At 50.9% G+C, this 19,069-nt stretch overlaps 1 protein-coding gene across 1 annotated transcript in view; it reads right to left on the minus strand.

Moving 5' to 3' along the window:
* Positions 1 to 1,496: 1,496 nt before the first annotated feature.
* Positions 1,497 to 19,069, minus strand: part of LOC144769994 (E3 ubiquitin-protein ligase TRIM39-like) — a 91,752-nt gene continuing 74,179 nt past the window's right edge. Inside the window, exon 5 of the mRNA XM_078654190.1 lies at positions 1,497 to 1,975. Coding sequence (XP_078510316.1) covers positions 1,497 to 1,975 — 479 coding nt within the window. The remainder of the gene's footprint in view (positions 1,976 to 19,069) is intronic.

Below are 19,069 nucleotides of genomic sequence, written 5' to 3' on the forward strand. Positions count from 1 at the left end.
GCGGCAATAAAGAGACGACACAGAGAATTCAAAGAATAATTCAGCTTCATGGACTGACGCCCCCGGGACATCTCCCTCTCCCCCCTGCCCTCTCCCTCTGAGATATCTCCCTCTCCCCCCTCCCCCTCCCTCTGAGACATCTCCCATTCCCACCCCCCCAGGGACATCTCCTGCTCCCCCAACCTCAGGGACATCTCCCTATCCACGCTCCCTCTTTGGGGACATCTCTGCTCCCACTCCCCCTGAAACATCTCCTGCTCCCCCCTCTCTCAGGGAGGTCTCTTGCTCCCCCCTTCCTGGGGGACATCTCCAACTCCTCCCGCTCTCTGGGACCTCTCCTGTTCCCACCTCCCTCGGGGACACATCACCCACTTCCCCCTCCCTCTGGAACTTCTACAGCTCCCCCTGCCTCCGGGACATCTCACCTTCACCCCTTCATCCCCAGGACAACTCCCCCACTCTCAGGACTTCTCCTACTCCCCCCTCCCTTTGGGACATCTCTCGCTCCCCTTCCCTCCCTCAGGGGCATCTCCCATTCCGCCCTCTTTCAGCAGCATCTCCCACTCCTCCCTCCCTCCCTCCCTCCCTCAGGGGCATCTCCCGCACACCCTTCGCTTGAGGACATCTTCTGCTCTCCCATCTCTCTCGGACATCTCCGGCTCCTCACTTCCTGGGAGACATCAACTGCTTCCCCTCCCTCCTCAGGGGCATCTCCCGCTACCGCCTCCTATGGAGACTTACCTACCCCCTCCCTCCCCGGGGACATCATCTGCTCTCCCTCCCTCGGGGTCATCTCCCTCTCCCACCTCCCCAGACACATCTCCCACTACCCCCTCCCTGGGGGCCATCTATCGCCCCCCCTCCCACAGAACACCTCCTGCTCCCCCTCCCTCCTCGAGGACATCTCTCTCCCCCCTCCCACAGGGCCATCTCTCCCCCTCCCTCCCCAGGGACATCATCTGCTCTCCCTCCCTGGGGGACGTCTTCCACTCCCCCCTCCCTCGTATGTCCGCAGGGTATTGAGGAATAACAGGGCAGCACTACACCCCACAGGGAAAAGTAGGTGTGGACCCCCAAGGGCGGTCTGTCCGGGGCAGTAAAGAAGAAATAGGGGGGCAGCCCCCAGTTAAGGGGGGTTAATACCAGGAGAAGCAGGAAATCAAAGAGGGCTCCTGTCTGTCTGTCTCTGTCCTGTCACTGAGGCGGGGGGGGTCTGAGGGGGGCTCTGTTCAGGCCCGGACTGGCCGTTGCAGGCACCGGACAATCCCCCGGTCGGCCGCGAGGGTGGGGGCCGGTTTTGGGCCCCAGGGGGCCGGTTTTGTTACAGGGTCGTTTTTTGCAGCATAGCTGCAAAAACGGCACTGTAACAAAATCGGCCAAAAACCGGCCCTAGCAAAGAGCGTGGTCGCACCCCCCAACCCGCCCTCGGGGGGAGGGGGGGCCGGCCGAGCACTTTGCCAGGGCCGGTTTCGGTTCCCAGTCCGGCCCTGGCTCTGTTATACCAGGCGCAGCTCTGTCTGAGCCCCGAGGATGAAGTAGGGGTGCAGCCCCCCAGTGAAGGTGTGTTTGAACGTGCAGAGATGCTTCAAGGTGTCTGCATTGTACAAAGAAACCCGCCCCCCCTCATAGTCCAGGTACAACCCCAGCTTCAGGGGGGGCAGACGGGGGTATACACGGGAGGGGGAGAAGACGAGACTCCAGCGCCGAGCACCATCCGTCCCAGGCACACCCCAGCCCCTACATTCAGGGAGCTCTACGGTATCTGCCCCCCCTCTCAGAGCCTCTCCCGCGACCCCCACTGCCTCCCACTCCTGCAGCACCTGCACCTCCCAGTAATGCCTCCCGGAGGTGAACCCCTCCCGCCCCCGCACAGAGGTATGAAGTGTCCGGCGAGGGTCTGTCCGTGTCACGCGTCTCCCGTCCTCTGACAGAATCACATCTTCATTAGCCGTGTCTGGATCCAGAGTCACCAGCGCTGCAGAGAGAGGAGAGAGAGTTAATGACACACTGTGTGACCTCAGACAAGTCACTGTCCCACCAGAGACCCCAGCACTGCAGAGAGAGGAGAGAGAGTTAATGACACACTGTGTGACCTCAGACAAGTCACTGCCCCACCAGAGACCCCAGCGCTGCAGAGAGAGGAGAGAGAGTTAATGACACACTGTGTGACCTCAGACAAGTCACTGTCCCACCAGAGACCCCAGCACTGCAGAGAGAGGAGAGAGAGTTAATGACACACTGTGTGACCTCAGACAAGTCACTGTCCCACCAGAGACCCCAGCACTACAGAGAGAGGAGAGAGAGTTAATGACACACTGTGTGACCTCAGACAAGTCACTGCCCCACCAGAGACCCCAGCGCTGCAGAGAGAGGAGAGAGAGTTAATGACACACTGTGTGACCTCAGACAAGTCACTGTCCCACCCAGAGACCCCAGCACTGCAGAGAGAGGAGAGAGAGTTCAGTCAGAACAACTTTATTTTGCCAACACAATGTAGGCATAAAAAACAGTTAAAAACATTTCACAGCATTTCACAGCATTACAATAAAGTATAAAAAATATAAAAATTATTACATTAAAATCTAAATTCATAGTTATTTACACAATACAATAAAATTGATTCATTATTAGGAATATAATTTTAGCAGATTGAACGTCTCTTTTTTAAGGCAGATAACAGAAAGGGCGCCAAAGAGAAACAGATGAAAGGGTCAGGTAATAGTTGCAGGTAATAAATGGCAACACAACACTGTTTGAAGTTCATTTTACGCATAATGGGAATAATAAATCATTTCCTTTCATCAGAATAAAATTTACAGAAAAACAAAAAGTGTAAATCATTCTGTACTGATCACTGATGTTAGATTTGGGGGTCTCTGGTTGGCACAGGTAATTACTTGTGACAAGCAGGGACCCTCTCCTCTAGTCAGGATAAGGGGATCACCCTCTAAAATAACCCCTGCGCACCCTTTAGGTAGTGTGGCGCAAGCAGACAAGGCTTATCTCAGGGCATCAGAGGTTAAGCATTTGTGTGCACACACAGTAACTAAATGACAACACCACAAATGGACACCAGTCTAGGTTTTTATGTAAAAATAGATATTTTATATGCATTCAAGAAGACTTAGTACAAGAACCAATCACGCTTAAAAATAGGCCACATTTCTTTCTAGGTAAGATTTCTGGGGACGGTGCACATTTTAAAACAGTCTGTGCGATTCACAGCAATGTGTTTGGCCCTGCGATGGGAAATTGAGCTGCAGAGTCACGGGCGTGAAGCAGACGCTTCTGTACGGCCCGTGTTCCAGCTGCAAGGGCAAATCGAACACAGTACCTTTCTGTTGGTGGAATCCGGCACGGGCGGTGCGGTGAAGCCCTTGGCGTCCGCGCGGCAAAGTCCACTTTGTGAGGTGCGAGTCACGGCTCGTTGGTGTTGAAGTCCTGCACCAAAGTGGACAAGGCGTTGGGGAGGCAGTGCTGCTTTGTACAGCGTAGGCGCCATACCTTCCGTTAGGGTTGCTGGTGGGATGCGAGCAATGTTGCACGAGGCGGCCTGTATGGGACGTACGGGCCGGTCCCATACAGGCCGCCGGTGCCTGGGTGCGATGGGATCTCGGGATTCCGGAGCGAGGAGAGAGGCGGCGGGTACGCTCCAGGCGTACGGGCCTTTCCTTGCCTCGCACAGTACTCCAGTCCAATTCCCAGCGGCTGGGGCGGCGAAGAGAGCAGTGCGGCTCAGGGAGGAGAGGGAGGCAGGGTGCGGGCGGCCCAGCGGGACATGGAGGACACGGCTCAGGTATGAGCGGCATCACTCGTGGCGGGGCGCCAGGCACAGGCTGCACAGCGGGGGAAGCGAGGCGCACTTCACATCGTGGCCCCAGCGGCACAGGAGATCAGGCAGAAATCCAGCAACTCATCAGGGAAGGCAGGGGAGAGTCCAATGATCCTGGGACTCTGTTCAGAGGACAAGCTCAGTTCCAAGCCCTTGGAGATTGTTTAAAGCACAAGTTCTGCCAAGTCTTTCTCAGCCTATTCCTCTCCTTTCTTCAGCAAGGCACCCACTGCAGGCCAGCCCCCCAGGTCAGGGACAGTCTTCCCCCTTCAGCTTCTCCAGGTCCTTCTAGTCGGGCAGAGGTTCTTCATGGTCAAACAGGATCTGATTTCTTAGGCGCAGGGCTCCTACTCTTATACCCAAAATCAAATCCTTTGTTCTTTCAGGCCAGGGGGGCCTTTGCCTAATCCAGTCCAGTTCCTGAGTACTTTGTTTTGGTGACTCTGGCTTCTTCTTTCAGTGCAAAAAACACAGTTGATGGACAGAATGTAGAACAATGTCTTACATTCACCCCATTACAAGGATCTGGGCCTAAATCCATCGTTTTTTTGCACTCCACACCACCCTGGGTTAGACACTGGCTATATGCAAATCAGCTCTGACCCTGTGCCTCATGGGAACAGTCCAGTCCGAACTACCAAGCCATGTCTTTCCCAGACCGGAATCAAGCATCCAAGGACCGGTTTCTGGCTATCAGCCTTCATCAGCCTGGATAGCTTGACTCCAGTGGTGTGGAGAGCCTGGGACTCACGTCTGAGCATACCCAGCACACTCGGGTGAAAATTGCAAAAAACACAGTTGTTGGACAGAATGTAGAACAATGTCATACATTCACCCCAGTACAGAGATCTGGGCCTGAATCCATCGTTTTTTTGCACTCCACACCACCCTGGGTTAGACACTGGCTATATGCAAATCATCTCTGACCCTGTGCCTCATGGGAACAGTCCAGTCCGAACTACCAAGCCATGTCTTTCCCAGACCGGAATCAAGCATCCAAGGACCGGTTTCTGGCTATCAGCCTTCATCAGCCTGGATAGCTTGACTCCAGTGGTGTGGAGAGCCTGGGACTCACGTCTGAGCATACCCAGCACACTTGGGGGGAAAATTGCAAAAAACACAGTTGATGTACAGAATGTAGAACAATGTCATACATTCACCCCAGTACAGAGATCTGGGCCTAAATCCATCGTTTTTTTGCACTCTACAGCACCCTGGGTTAGACACTTGCTATATGCAAATCAGCTCTGACCCTGTGCCTCATGGTAACAGTCCAGTCCGAACTACCAAGCCATGTCTTTCCCAGACTGGAATCAAGCATCCAAGGACCGGTTTCTGGCTGTCAGCCTTCATCAGCCTGGATAGCTTGACTCCAGTGGTGTGGAGAGCCTGGGACTCACGTCTGAGCATACCCAGCACACTTGGGGTGAAAATTGCAAAAAACACACTTGATGGACAGTTTTGCAATTGCAATTTTCACCCCGAGTGTGCGGGGTATGCTCAGACGTGAGTCCCAGGCTCTCCACACCACCGGAGTCAAGCTATCCAGGCTGATGAAGGCTGATAGCCTGATTGTTTTGTAAAAATATACTCTTTTATATAGAAACTTTCAAGCAGGCTTAAATACATGCTTTATCGACTTAATACGATTCCAGTTACTTGTAGAAATGCCACAGTTCTTAATATCCAATGTTCAGTCTTTAAAATAGTGTCACTGGGTCTAAAACGATCCTTTAACGCTTAATCTTGGCCCCACAATAATCTAGGCAAAGTATTCAGCGTTCTGACTCTGTTCGTCAATGCTGGTGCACTGTGTAGCGCTTCGGTACGTCTCGTATAGGCAAAAGCAGAAGGGCCACGCTAACCCTCACTCGTCTCGCATATCACACGTACAGCGCTGATGAGGGAACGAGGCGTACGGAGCGTCGGGTAACTGTGCGGCTCGTACTGCGGCCGTGAGACAGGATTGAGGCAACATCGGTCACAAATGGGTGCGGGCCTCATGGACTCCGTTTCCAGCGCACGGCGCACTTAACACGCACACAGTACCTTTTTCTTTGTGGGGAATTCGAGACGGACGGATGCGGGGGTCAATCCTCCCACGTCGCGATGTCTTCCTGAGGGCGATGTGAGCTACCACTCGAGGCTGGTGCAGGTGCGGTGCTCCTAGGTTAACGGTGCGTTGTGGGAGGCAGACGTATCCGCAGCGTGCGCTTCTACCCAGGAGGGGGAGCGGCTGCAGGTGGTGCAGGCGGGAGTACGGGTTGTAGGAAATGGGACGTACTCTCTCGCTGGATGCTCCGTATCTGTGCACTTCACAGCAGCGGGGCGCTCTCCTCAATGCGATCACGGCGGGAGAACAGAGGCAGGGCGGGGGTCCGTCTTTACTTTACGGGCTGCGGCTCGGGGGCCAGAAGCTTGCGGTGCTCGGACCGGACGGGTCCTCTTCACTTTGCAGAACGTAGGCTCGGGGGTGCTCACAGATCACGATGCTCGGCCCAGTGCGGCTGGGCTTTACTTTGTTCCTGCGACGCGGCCAAGCAGAGGTCGCGTTACTCAGGGGACGGGGGTGCACTGCTTCCTAGAATGTGCGGGGAGGATTCCTCACACACTCCGCTTCCCTGGATTAGCGCTGTAGGGTCTGACCACACAACAGCAGCACTTCCTGAAGGGGGGTTAGCGCCCAATGTTCCTGTGGCGCAGTTCAGGCGGCAAGTTCACAAGCAAGCCCTTGGAGATTGTCAGGATGCACAAGTTGAATTATAAAAGTCTCTTAGTCTTTTCTTCCTCTCTCCTTCTTGCAGCAAGGCACCCACCACAGGCCAGTCTCTCAGGATTAGAGACAGTAGTCCTCCATGCAGCTTTCCCAGGTCCTTCTCTTCAGGCAGAGTTTCTTCTTGGCAATAACAGGATCTGATTCCTTAGGAGCAGGGCTTCTACTTTTATATGCCATTTCTTTTATTCTTGCAGGCCAGGGGGGCCTTTGCCTAATCTAGTCAGTCTCTGAGCACTTTGTTTTGCAGACTCTGGTTTCTCCTTTCAGTGTGCAGGGCAGGGACATCAGACGCTCTGCAGAAGGTGGAGCCATCATTTTGATGACAAGTACAGCCAGGAGCACTCTGTTGACAGTCTTCCCTCTTCCTGGACCAGGTGCAGGGCAGAGTCATCAGTCGCTCCCGAGGGGGCAGAGCCAGCATTGTGGTGGCAGAGCACAGCCCTATTCAGAGTCAAGGGGCACTCCCCCACCCATCCTGGTGTAATCCCTCCATTCACCACCTGTCATCCCTAGCCCTGTCACTCACAGAACCCAGGCAGCAGATACACATGAGAGCAGAGGCGGGCTGACATGGTTAGGCAAGCAAATGCTAACTTTCTAAAAGTAGCATTTGCAAACACAGGATATTAAAATAAACTTTACTAAAATAAATATTTTATTATTCTGAGTTCAGGCATACTAAATTGACTTTCTACCATGTTCCCTGAGCCTGCTAAGATTATAGTGTGTAATAATTCCAGCAGCCCATTCTGGCCAATGGACAGTAGGTAGCCTTACAATAGTGAAAAACGAAATTGGCTGTAATTCACTATTAGGACATGCCACACACATCAGGGCTTGTCTTACCTTATGCTTACAATGCACCCTGCCCTTGGGCCTACCATAGGGGTGACTAATATGAAGTTAAGGGAAGATTTAGGGACTGGCAAGTAGGTACACTTGCGCAGTCATCATGACAGTACCAGACTGCACGCAGGTTCTGCAATGGCAGACCCTAGACACATTTTACTAGCCGCTTCTGTGGGTGGCACAACCAGTGCTGCAAGCCCACCAGCAGCATTTGTATTTACAAGCCCTGGCACTCCTCGTGCACTTTACTGGGGACTGACAGTAAACTAAATAAGTCAATCATGGACACCAATCAATGTATACACTTTTCATAGGGAGCACTTGCACTGTGGCCCTGATTGACAGTGGCACAGTGCCCTGAGCAGCTAACACCATCAAAACACACGAGGCACATCAGAGAAAAGTGGAAGGGAGACTCACGCCAAGGTGCCAGGTCTAACACAGTGGTCTCTCCCTCTGGATCAGGTAACCCCTGCACCTGGCTTTCCAACTCAGGGACCCAACCCTGCAGTTGAACACTTGCCTGGTGCACCAGGACTTCCTTGGGAGCACGCATGCCTCCCCTGAGGGTAACACATAACTCCTGTGTTGTGTGACAGTCTGCCTGGCACAGATCTCCCGTCCTCTGTCTATCTGACAGTGCGCGAAGGACAGAAGCGGTGTCACCATGGTCATTCCCTAGGGACACAGCCCTTCTGGCTGACCTTTGACCCACTGGTTCTTCCACTGGGGACTCTTTCCCCCTCTCACCCCTCCACCTGGACCTATGCATCCTCCCAACGGGAGCGGTACTGCCAGACACCAGAACTACTGGAGCTCTGTTTACAGAGTCTCCACGTTCTCTAGATATTGGGAGATCCTCCTCAAATGGCCTACAAGTACAGCCTAGGTCCCTGACCTGATGTTCCCTTAAGAAACCATCCAGGCCCTGAGGCTGGGTTTTGGGTACCTTGGGACAGACCTCACACTCACTTCTCCTCCTCTGAGACAGTACGTGAGCCCCTACAACCCTCCCACTACACTGAGACCTAGCCTGGCTACACTGAACCTCTTCCATCCCACAGGACTGGAAGTTACCTGAGCCACTCTTGTTGGAATCACTCCCCAATGCTTCTTCAGACCCTCTGGAATCCACCAAAAGGTCAGCCTCCAATGTGAGCTCCCCGGGGTCAGAGAACCCTCTCTCAAACAGGTGTTGGCATAGCTCTGGAAAACAGGGACTTAAAATATGCTCTCCCAGAATTGGATCACACAGCCCCCTACAAGGGTTAACCAAACTATCCTTCACCTCACCATCCAGTGCCTCGCACACGTACTCACACCACTCGCTTGAGATTGGCAAGACACTATCTGATTGTCTCTGCCATACAACCCACACTCTTCTGGGCGGTCTCCATATTCACAGTCCAGGATTTCAACTTTGGGGGATACCCTCTCCCTGTACCTCTCATCTAGAGTCAGTAGACTGACCCTCCCACTACTAGGACCATGAACCCTTACGCCAGCTACCCTATTCCCCTCAAGGACACTGCGCACTACTGGAGCTACCTCATGTCCTTGATCCTCCTGGTGTATGTTAACCCCCTCCAAGTCAGGTGCCTCATCTCTGGGTATGTGTACTACTCTCCCAGCACTAGATAACTGAATGTTGCTGCCACATTCTGAGCTGGACTCCACCTCCAACTCAGCAAAGCTCAATCTCTGAGTGACACACATTTCTTGTTGCTGGGCTGAAACACTCATGGCCTCAAGCCTCTCGAGCTCCAAATCAAGCTTCCTCATTTTCAAGTCATGCTCAAACTGCCTTTTCTTTTCTTCTAGGGCTAATTTCCTAGCTTCTGGTTCCAGTTGTACATTGAGTTTGGCCATCTCCATTTCATGTATCCTGGTCTCCCTCCTGTCTGCCAACTCCTCTGGTGACAGACCTCGGGCAGAAACACTGCTACCCAACTGGAACGTTGCACCCCTCCCTTCTGGCCCCAGAGGCACAGGAGATCAGGCAGAAATCCAGCAACTCGTCAGAGAAGGCAGGGGAGAGTCCAATGATCCTGGGACTCTGTTCAGGGGACAAGCTCAGTTCCAAGCCTTTGGAGATTGTTTAAAGCACAAGTTCTGCAAAGTCTTTCTCAGTCTATTCCTCTCCTTTCTCCGCAAGGCACCCACTGCAGGCCAGTCCCCCAGGTCAGGGACAGTCTTCCCCCTTCAGCTTCTCCAGGTCCTTCTAGTCGGGCTGAGGTTCTTCGTGGTCAAACAGGATCTGATTTCTTAGGCGCAGGGCTCCTACTCTTATACCCAAAATCAAATCCTTTGTTCTTTCAGGCCAGGGGGGCCTTTGCCTAATCCAGTCCAGTTCCTGAGTACTTTGTTTTGGTGACTCTGGCTTCTTCTTTCAGTGAGCAGGGCAGAGACATCAGACGCTCCCCAGGGGGTGGAGCCAGCATTGAGGTGGCAACACACAGCCCTATTCAGAGTCAAGGGGCACTCCTCCCTCCCATCCTGGTGTAATCTCTCTATTCACCACCTGGCAGCCCCAGCCTGTCTCCTGGAATTCCCCAGCCCTGTCACTCACAGAAACCAGACAACGGATACATATCCTAGCAGAGGCGGGCTGAAATGGTTATGCAAGCAAATACTAACTTTCTAAAAGTAGTATTTGCAAACACAGGATATTATATTATACATTTTACGAAAAGGTGTATTTTATTATCTGAGTTCAGGCATACGAAACTTGACTCTCCACCATGTTCTCTGAGTCTGTTGGGATTATAGAGTGTAACAATTCCAGCAGCCCATTCTGGCCTATGAGAACAGTTATTATTATATATTATATATTATTATTAAACACTATTAGGACAAGCCACACACATCAGGGCTTGTCCTACCTTAGGCTTACAATGCACCCTGCCCTTGGGCCTACCATAGGGGTGACTAATATGAAGTTAAGGAACGGTTTAGGGACAGGCAAGTGGGTGCACTTGCCCAACTAGCATGACAGTACCAGACTGCACGCAGGTTCTGCAATGGCAGACCTTAGACACATTTTACAGGGCCGCTTCTGTGGGTGGCGCAACCAGCGCTGCAGGCCCACTAGCAGCGTTTGGATTTACAAGCCCTGGGACTCCTGGTGCACTTTACTGGGGTCTGACAGTAAACCAAATAAGCCAATCATGGAATCCTATCAATGTGTACATTTTTAATAGGTAGTAGTAGAAGCTTTATTTCGATATATACACATATCTTAAAAAGCATTACAGTACAGTAAAATTATTTAAAAGGAAACTCATTACATTAATAGGGGGAGCATATGCACTTTAGCACTGATCAGCAGTCGTAAAGTGCCCAGAGTCATTAAACCAACAAAAACAGGTCAGAGAGAATATAGGAGGAAGGCAAAAAAGTTCAGGGATGACCCTGCAGAGAGGGCCAAGTCCAACAGCTGATCACAGGGACAAAATGGAAGGTCAGAGACAACATAAACATTACGGGGAAGCCTAACATTAGCGGAATATAGTTTAATAGAAATCTCACCAGAATGTACCTGTGCTGTAAATTAGTGACGAAGGAAAGGTATATTGTATTTTTGTCCATTTGCGTTATACTCGGAGAAGCCAAGTATGTTTTACTGTCGACAAATTGATGTTTTTAATTTCCCTTCTTATCTGCCTGCTAGGAAGTAATCGCGCTTTTAGATCATTTTTAGAGATGGAACAGCAATTAGTTGGATCCAAAAAAGACGATGTAGCCCAACTGCCTTCAATGTGGTTTCAACATAAGTTAACCAAGTAATATTACCTACCCCATCTAGTTTCAAAACATCCTTCATAATCTCTCTGGTTAAGGCAAGGGTCTCCTTTCGCCATAATTAGTGCCACATGAGAATAGGGGCCACTGCAATTTTATCTATAATATAGGGTGCTCCCAATTCCATGTGGCACTTATAGTTTGCACATGACTTTGGTAAAGAAAGGACCCCTTTTAAGAAGTTATCTTCAAGAATCTGTAGTTTTGAGAAATATCTCATTCCCCAGACAGCTGCTCCATAGGTGACAGCAGAGATGGTCTTAGCTTGATACACTGTTTTTATTACATCTATAGGTTTTCAGCCAGTTTTTTAAATAAATTTGGTTAATGCCCCAATATTATTTTCCATCTGTGACCCTCTATTAGTAATCATATTTTGCCAATTAGCTTGAGGGTCAAACATTATCCCTAAGTAGTTAAAACAGTCAACAGCTCCCAATTTTCCCACTTCAGTAATAATTTGCGGAAGATTTAGCTGCTTAGTACCTGCTAATAGAATAAAAGACGTTGAAAAATTAACTTTCATATCAAGGTTATTCATAAATGTTGTATATTCCAGGACTAGGCGGCGCAGTGCATTATTAGTAAGAGCTAGAAGCACAGCATCGTCCGCATATAATAGAATTGGGACCTGGGCTGAATTGATATAAGGGACATTCGGGGTGGAATCTAACCATGCAGATTCCACACCGTTGGTATAGAGTGCAAATAAAAAGGGGCCAGAACACAGCCCTGCCTCACACCTCCTGCAAGTTTAAAAGATCTAGTGCATTCACCACCCCTTCCATAGCGAACACAAGCTGAGGCACCTGAGTACAGGTCACGGATGATATTGATAATATTCAAGTCGCTCCCCGTTGCCTCCATGATCTGCCGCAGTCTAGGCTGTGCCGCACAGTTAAAGGCTGCGGACAGATCCATGAAGGCTAGATGGAGACGACCTTTTTTGCAGCTGTGTATTTTGCTATAATTAGACATAGGTTCAGACACTGATCCACGGTGCCTTTCCCTTTTGTAAAACCAAACTGGCATGGGATAATAATATTTTTTTCCAAGGCCCAATCCTCTAGTCTATTTAAAATCCGTCGGCCCATTAGCTTTGCAGTAGAATCTATCAGAGAGATAGGACTGTAGTTTTTCCAAATCGACCTATTTTCCTTTTTAGGTCTCGCTGAGTCAGCGCATGCGCTGCTCTGCGAGACATTTAGTCAGTGGCTTTTGGAAATGCTTCCAAAGCCGGTATCCGGCCACCAGCTTTCGGTTACGCGCAAAGCGCGGGCCTCGCTCCGCCTCTGCAATCAACGCTGCTGCAAGTGCATCCCTCGCGTGCTGAGCACAGAGCGCGTTATCGCGATCACTTTCGCTTTCAGCGCAATCGCGATCACTTTCGCTTTCACGGCCATGCGGCGTTTGTTTATTTCAGCATGTTTACAGTACTTCAAGGAGCTCAGAGTGCCCACTGACCCACGAGTGTGAGGAGTAAACGTATACACTATATCTCGTTTGTCACCATGTGGCTTCTCTTAGCCCGCCCCATCCCTCCCGCTATCGAGCGGCCAGAAGCTGCCACGATTTTGTGCGCCACAAACAGTAAATACAATTTGCAGTAAACACCTGGTGGCTTCCTCAGTCTTCTCAATTCAGAACAAATTACTTAATTTGCATCACAAGTTAGGCAAGAGTTGCCAAGGTAAATACCCTGGTGGGGCTGCTTTTGAGGCTGTTTTTCGGCAATGGCTGGCCCGTTCCCTGCAGACAGTCACCCCGCTGCCGTCACCCAATGCGGTGTGTATCTCCAAGGTTCGGACATGCATATTCTCCCCACCTCCGCGAGGGCAGGTGTCCCTCCCTCATGGACTCACGACTGGTGCTCTCATTGCCCCGTCCGTGCCCCCACTTACAGGGTAAAATGAGCAGCTGCCCCCAGACCTCCATGAAGCCCATAAACATCAGTTTTTGTGTCTTTTCAGTTGTCTTGGACGAGTATACCCCCCCAGCCACAACCCCAAGACTGCTACAGACTAAACCCCGTTAAATACTCTCGCCCACAGGTACACACTCCAGCCCTTTTAGTACTCCCAAATACTGCCACATACTTACCCCCTTGAACACCAAGGGGTACCAGTGTGCCTATTGAATATGCCAGGCACTGATGCATACTCCACTACATTTTTCAGGAATGGGTAATACTTCTTGTTATTGAGTACTCACAGGTGCTGTAACATACTCTGCTCCATGCATTCATATTGCAGTCCTTTGAGTACTCTGACACTGTTGCATAATCTGCCCTATTGCATACTCTGAGGTGCATACTCTAACACATTAACTACTCGAAGGCACCGGTGCATGCTGCTCTCCATTGAATACTCTCGGCCACTGTTACATACTTCTGCCCATTGAATACTCTCTGACATTGCTGGGTAGTTCTCCCCATTGATAAACTCAGGCAGGTTTCAACCTACTAAATACTCCGAGTCTTGGCACATACTCCTACCCATTGAGTACCTAGGGGCATCGGGTTCATATTTCTCCTCCGTGAATACTCCTAGGCACTGGTACACACTCTGCCCCTTTAAATATTCTCCTGCACCAGTACATACTAGGCACCATTACATAGTCGGCCCATTGAATACTTCAAGGAACTCTTACGTACTCCGCCACATTGAACGTTCTCAGGCACTGGTACATACTCTGTTCCATTTAATACTCTGAGACAGCATCAGTCTCAGCCCACTCAGTATTCTAGACATGGAGACAGGCAGGTGGGTGAGCCAGAAGGGAGAGAGGACATCACAGTGAAAGCGATGTGTGAGAGAGCAGAAGAGAAACAAGCATTGGCATATCCAATAGGTCTTGCCTTTGGGACCTTATAAGCGTTTAGTTATCCAGCACGATATCCTTGATGCAACAACATCAAGTGTTGCATGGCTAAACACTTATAAGGTCCCAAAGGAGAAGGAGAGACCTATTGGCTATGCCAATGCTTGTTATATATTGGGACAATTACATTGTCTTCCACGATGGTGGTGCAGCTGTTTGGGCAATTTTATTTACAACATTCGTTAAAAGTGGAGCCCAAAGATCTTGGTTATCTAAGAACAAGTCAATAGGGACTCCATCCGTCCCGGTGCCTTTGCTCGTTTACATTGTGTTAAAGCATATTTGGTTTCTGCAAGAGTAAAGTTAGCAGCAACCTCAGCTCTTTCAACATTTTGGGAGATGAGTTGTAAAGTTATCTTTTCTCCCGCTCCGAAAAGACCTTCAAAATGTGTTACCAAATCTTCCTGGTCAACGTTGTTATCTGTGGTCATGTAAATGTAAATGTAAATGTAGGTGTACTTATATAGCGCAAACCTGTCACCCAAAGGGCATCCTGGCGCTTGCTTAGGGAACCCGTCCTGGTATTCCCCTGTGAGAAACCCCGGCAGGGTGTCCACAAGGTGAAAGCCAGGCATCCCGCTGCGAGGGGCCGTCGTGGAGATTAAGCAAGCTATTGCCCAGAGTTGCAGAGTGTGACCCCGTGATTCGAGTAGGCACCGGAGCGAGAATTGTCGAGTCCGTGGAATTTTGAGCCCGAGACCCGCCGAGGCGGGGAATCGAACCCTGGTCCACGGTCGATCTCAGCTTTCGGGTCTGCCGCCTCTAACCACTGAGCCACGCTTCTCCACTAGCCTCCTCATCTTTTAGAAACGGAGCGTTGATAAAAGACCAAAATGCTTGCGAGCATTTCAATATTGCAGCCTTCTGCAGATTTTCCCACCATTCTTCCTTTAAGATCTTAAGCCTGGTGGTTCTTGCTTTCTTATAAGATTGCCACAAGTCTTTAACTAATATTGTATTTCGGGGCTTAGACTTCAATGCTTTATGTAAACTTTTTAATGTTTTATCACAGTCAGCATCAAACCAACTAAATTTTTTGCGCCGGCCATTGCGGATAGCACGGGTAAATTCTTTTTAATATCATTTAAAATTAACTCAAAATCCGAAATCCTGCTATCGTGTAAAACTGGATCTAGACAAAGCATTATCTCTCCAAAACAGTTGGACACTAAGTTGGTCAAAAATCTCTCTGTGTACAATTTAAAAAAATCAACTTTCTTTGCAGATTGCATAGAAAAGGTTATTTCAGCGTGGTCACTGAATGAGTAAAACACAATCTTAAAGTGAAAAAAAGGTCTTTCATAGGGTCAGAGACCAACACATAGTCAAGAGTTGAGGAAGAAAAATGATTTAAAAAGTTACGTTCTAACTGATCAGTTAAATGTTCAAAAGGGTTTAATAATATTAGATTATTTATTATTAATAATCTATTTAAGCTGTTGCCATAATCCAAGTGACAAAAACGAGGGGCGCTTTCCCCAAGATCATCCTGTATTCCAGGAGAGAGAGTTGATGACGCACTCTGTGACCTCAGACAAGTCACTGTCCCACCCAGAGACCCCAGCACTGCAGAGAGAGAAGAGAGTTAATGACACACTGTGTGACCTCAGACAAGTCACTGTCCCACCAGAGACCCCACGCTGCAGAGAGAGGAGAGAGTTAATGACACACTGTGTGACCTCAGACAAGTCACTGTCCCACCCAGAGATCCCAGCACTGAAGAGAGGAGAGAGTTAATGACACACTGTGTGACCTCAGACAAGTCACTGTCTCACCCAGAGACCCCTGCACTGCAGAGAGAGGAGAGAGTTAATGACACACTGTGTGACCTCAGACAAGTCACTGTCCCACACAGAGACTCCAGCATTGCAGAGAGAGGAGAGAGAGTGAATGACACACTGTGTGACCTCAGACAAGTCACTGTCCCACCCAGAGACCCCAGCACTGCAGAGAGAGGAGAGAGAGTTAATGACACACGGTGTGACCTCAGACAAGTCACTGTCCCACCCAGAGACCCCAGCACTGCAGAGAGAGGAGAGAGAGTTAATGACACACTGTGTGACCTCAGACAAGTCACTGTCCCACCCAGAGACCCCAGCACTGCAGAGAGAGAGAGAGAGAGAGAGTTAATGACACACTGTGTGACCTCAGACAAGTCACTGTCCCACCCAGAGACCCCAGCACTGCAGAGAGAGAGAGAGAGAGAGAGTTAATGACACACTGTGTGACCTCAGACAAGTCACTGTCCCACCCAGAGACCTCAGCACTGCAGAGAGAGGAGAGAGAGTTAATGACACACAGTGTGACCTCAGACAAGTCACTGTTCCACCCAGAAACCACATCACTGCAGAGAGAGGAGAGAGTTAATGACACACTGTGTGACCTCAGACATGTCACTGTCCCACCCAGAGACCCCAGCATTGCAGAGAGAGGAGAGAGAGTGAATGACACTCTGTGTGACCTCAGACAAGTCACTGTCCCACCCAGAGACCCCAGCACTGCAGAGAGAGGAGAGAGAGTTAATGACACACTGTGTGACCTCAGACAAGTCACTGTCCCACCCAGAGACCCCAGCACTGCAGAGAGAGGAGAGAGTTAATGACACACTGTGTGAGCTCAGACAAGTCACTGTCTCTCCCGGAGACCCCAGCACTGCAGAGAGGAGAGAGTTAATGACACACTGTGTGACCTCAGACAAGTCACTGTCCCACCCAGAGACCCCAGCACTGCAGCGAGAGAGAGTTAATGACACACTGTGTGACCTCAGACAAGCCACTGTCCCACCCAGAGACCCCAGCACTGCGGAGAGAGGAGAGAGAGTTAATGACACACTGTGTGACATCAGACAAGTCACTGTCCCACCCAGAGACCCCAGCACTGCAGAGAGAGGAGAGAGTTAATGACACACTGTGTGACCTCAGACAAGTCACTGTCCCACCCAGAGACCCCAGCACTGCAGAGAGAGGAGAGAGTTAATGACACACTGTGTGACCTCAGACAAGTCACTGTCTCTCCCGGAGACCCCAGCACTGCAGAGAGGAGAGAGTTAATGACACACTGTGTGACCTCAGACAAGTCACTGTCCCACCCAGAGACCCCAGCACTGCAGCGAGAGAGAGTTAATGACACACTGTGTGACCTCAGACAAGCCACTGTCCCACCCAGAGACCCCAGCACTGCGGAGAGAGGAGAGAGAGTTAATGACACACTGTGTGACATCAGACAAGTCACTGTCCCACCCAGAGACCCCAGCACTGCAGAGAGAGGAGAGAGAGTTAATGACACACTGTGTGATCTCAGACAAGTCACTGCCCCTCCCAGAGACCCCAGCACTGCAGAGAGAGGAGAGAGTTAATGACACACTGTGTGACCTCAGACAAGTCACTGTCCCACCCAGAGACCCCAGCACTGCGGAGAGAGGAGAGAGAGTTAATGACACACTGTGTGACCTCAGACAAGTCACTATCCCACCCAGAGACCCCAGCACTGCAGAGAGAGGAGAGAGAGTTAATGATACACTGTGTGACCTCAGACAAGTCACTGTCGCACCATGAGACCCCAGCACTGCAGAGAGAGGAGAGAGAGTTAATGACACACTGTGTGACCTCAGACAAGTCACTGTCCCACCCTGAGACCCCAGCACTGCAGAGAGGAGAGAGTTAATGACACACTGTGTGATCTCAGACAAGTCACAGTCCCACCCAGAGACCCCAGCGCTGCAGAGAGAGGAGAGAGGGTTAATGACACACTGTGTGACCTCAGACAAGTCACTGTCCCACCACAGACCCCAGCACTGCAGAGAGAGGAGAGAGAGAGTTAATGACACACTGTGTGATCTCAGACAAGTCACAGTCCAGCCCACAGTCACACTCATGCACTGATGTGACCTCCACGCCCAGTGCTCCAACCCGTCCACTGGTTCACCCTCCATCACTGGTAATCATGTACGCTCCAGTCCAGGTGCTAATGTTCCCTCCATCCCAGGTCTTGATGTCAGCTCTAAAAGGTGCAGATGACCCGCAGACCCTGGCATTGATGTGCCCTCCACCCTCAGGGCTGACGATATGCTGATGTTCCCTGCTTCAGACATGTTGTTGCCCTTTCTACTCTAGGTGGTATGATGACTTCCAACCCTGGCCCTCAATCGCTCATCACCCTGGTTCTGGGTACGCCCGACACTGATGAAGCTGATATGCTCTCCACCACAGCTGCTACTGTGCCCTCCAGCCAAGGAGTGGATGAGCCCTCACCTCCAGGTAAAGATGGCCACCCTCTGAATATGCTGATGCTTCCTCCACCCCAGAGGCTGATACTCCCTCCATCACTGGTGCTGATGGTCCCTCCACCTAATGTTCTGATGCTCCCTCCACCCCAGGTGCTGATGCTCCTTCTACTTCAGGTGCTGATGCTCCCTCCACCTAAGGTGCTGATGCTCGCGCCACCTAAGGTGCTGATGCTCCCTCCACCCCGGGTGCTGATGCTCCCTTCAACCTGGGTGCTGATGCTCCCTCCACCCCTGGTGCTGATGCTCCCTCCACCCCTGGTTCTGATACTCCCTCCACCCCAGGTGCTGATGCTCCCTCTTCCCCAGGTGCTGATGCTCCCTCCACCCCAGGTGCTGATGCTCCCTTCACCCCATGTGCTGATGCTCCCTCCACCCCAGGTGTTGATGCTCCCTCCACCCCAGGTGCTGATGCTCCCTCCACCCCAGGTGCTGATGCTCCCTCCACCTAAGGTGCTGAGGCTCCCTCCACCCCAGGTGCTGATGGTCCTTTCCCCCCATGTGCTGATGCTCCCTCCACCTGGGGTGCTGATGTACCCTACACCCCAGGTGCTGATGCTCTCTCCACCCTAGGTGCCGATGGTCCCTGTTAGAAATGGCGATTTCCGGTTGGCTAAGGCTTGCACCAAAGCCAGGCAGAAACCACCAT

Source organism: Lissotriton helveticus, chromosome 7 (assembly GCF_964261635.1).
Source record: "Lissotriton helveticus chromosome 7, aLisHel1.1, whole genome shotgun sequence".
Taxonomy (NCBI): domain Eukaryota; kingdom Metazoa; phylum Chordata; class Amphibia; order Caudata; family Salamandridae; genus Lissotriton; species Lissotriton helveticus.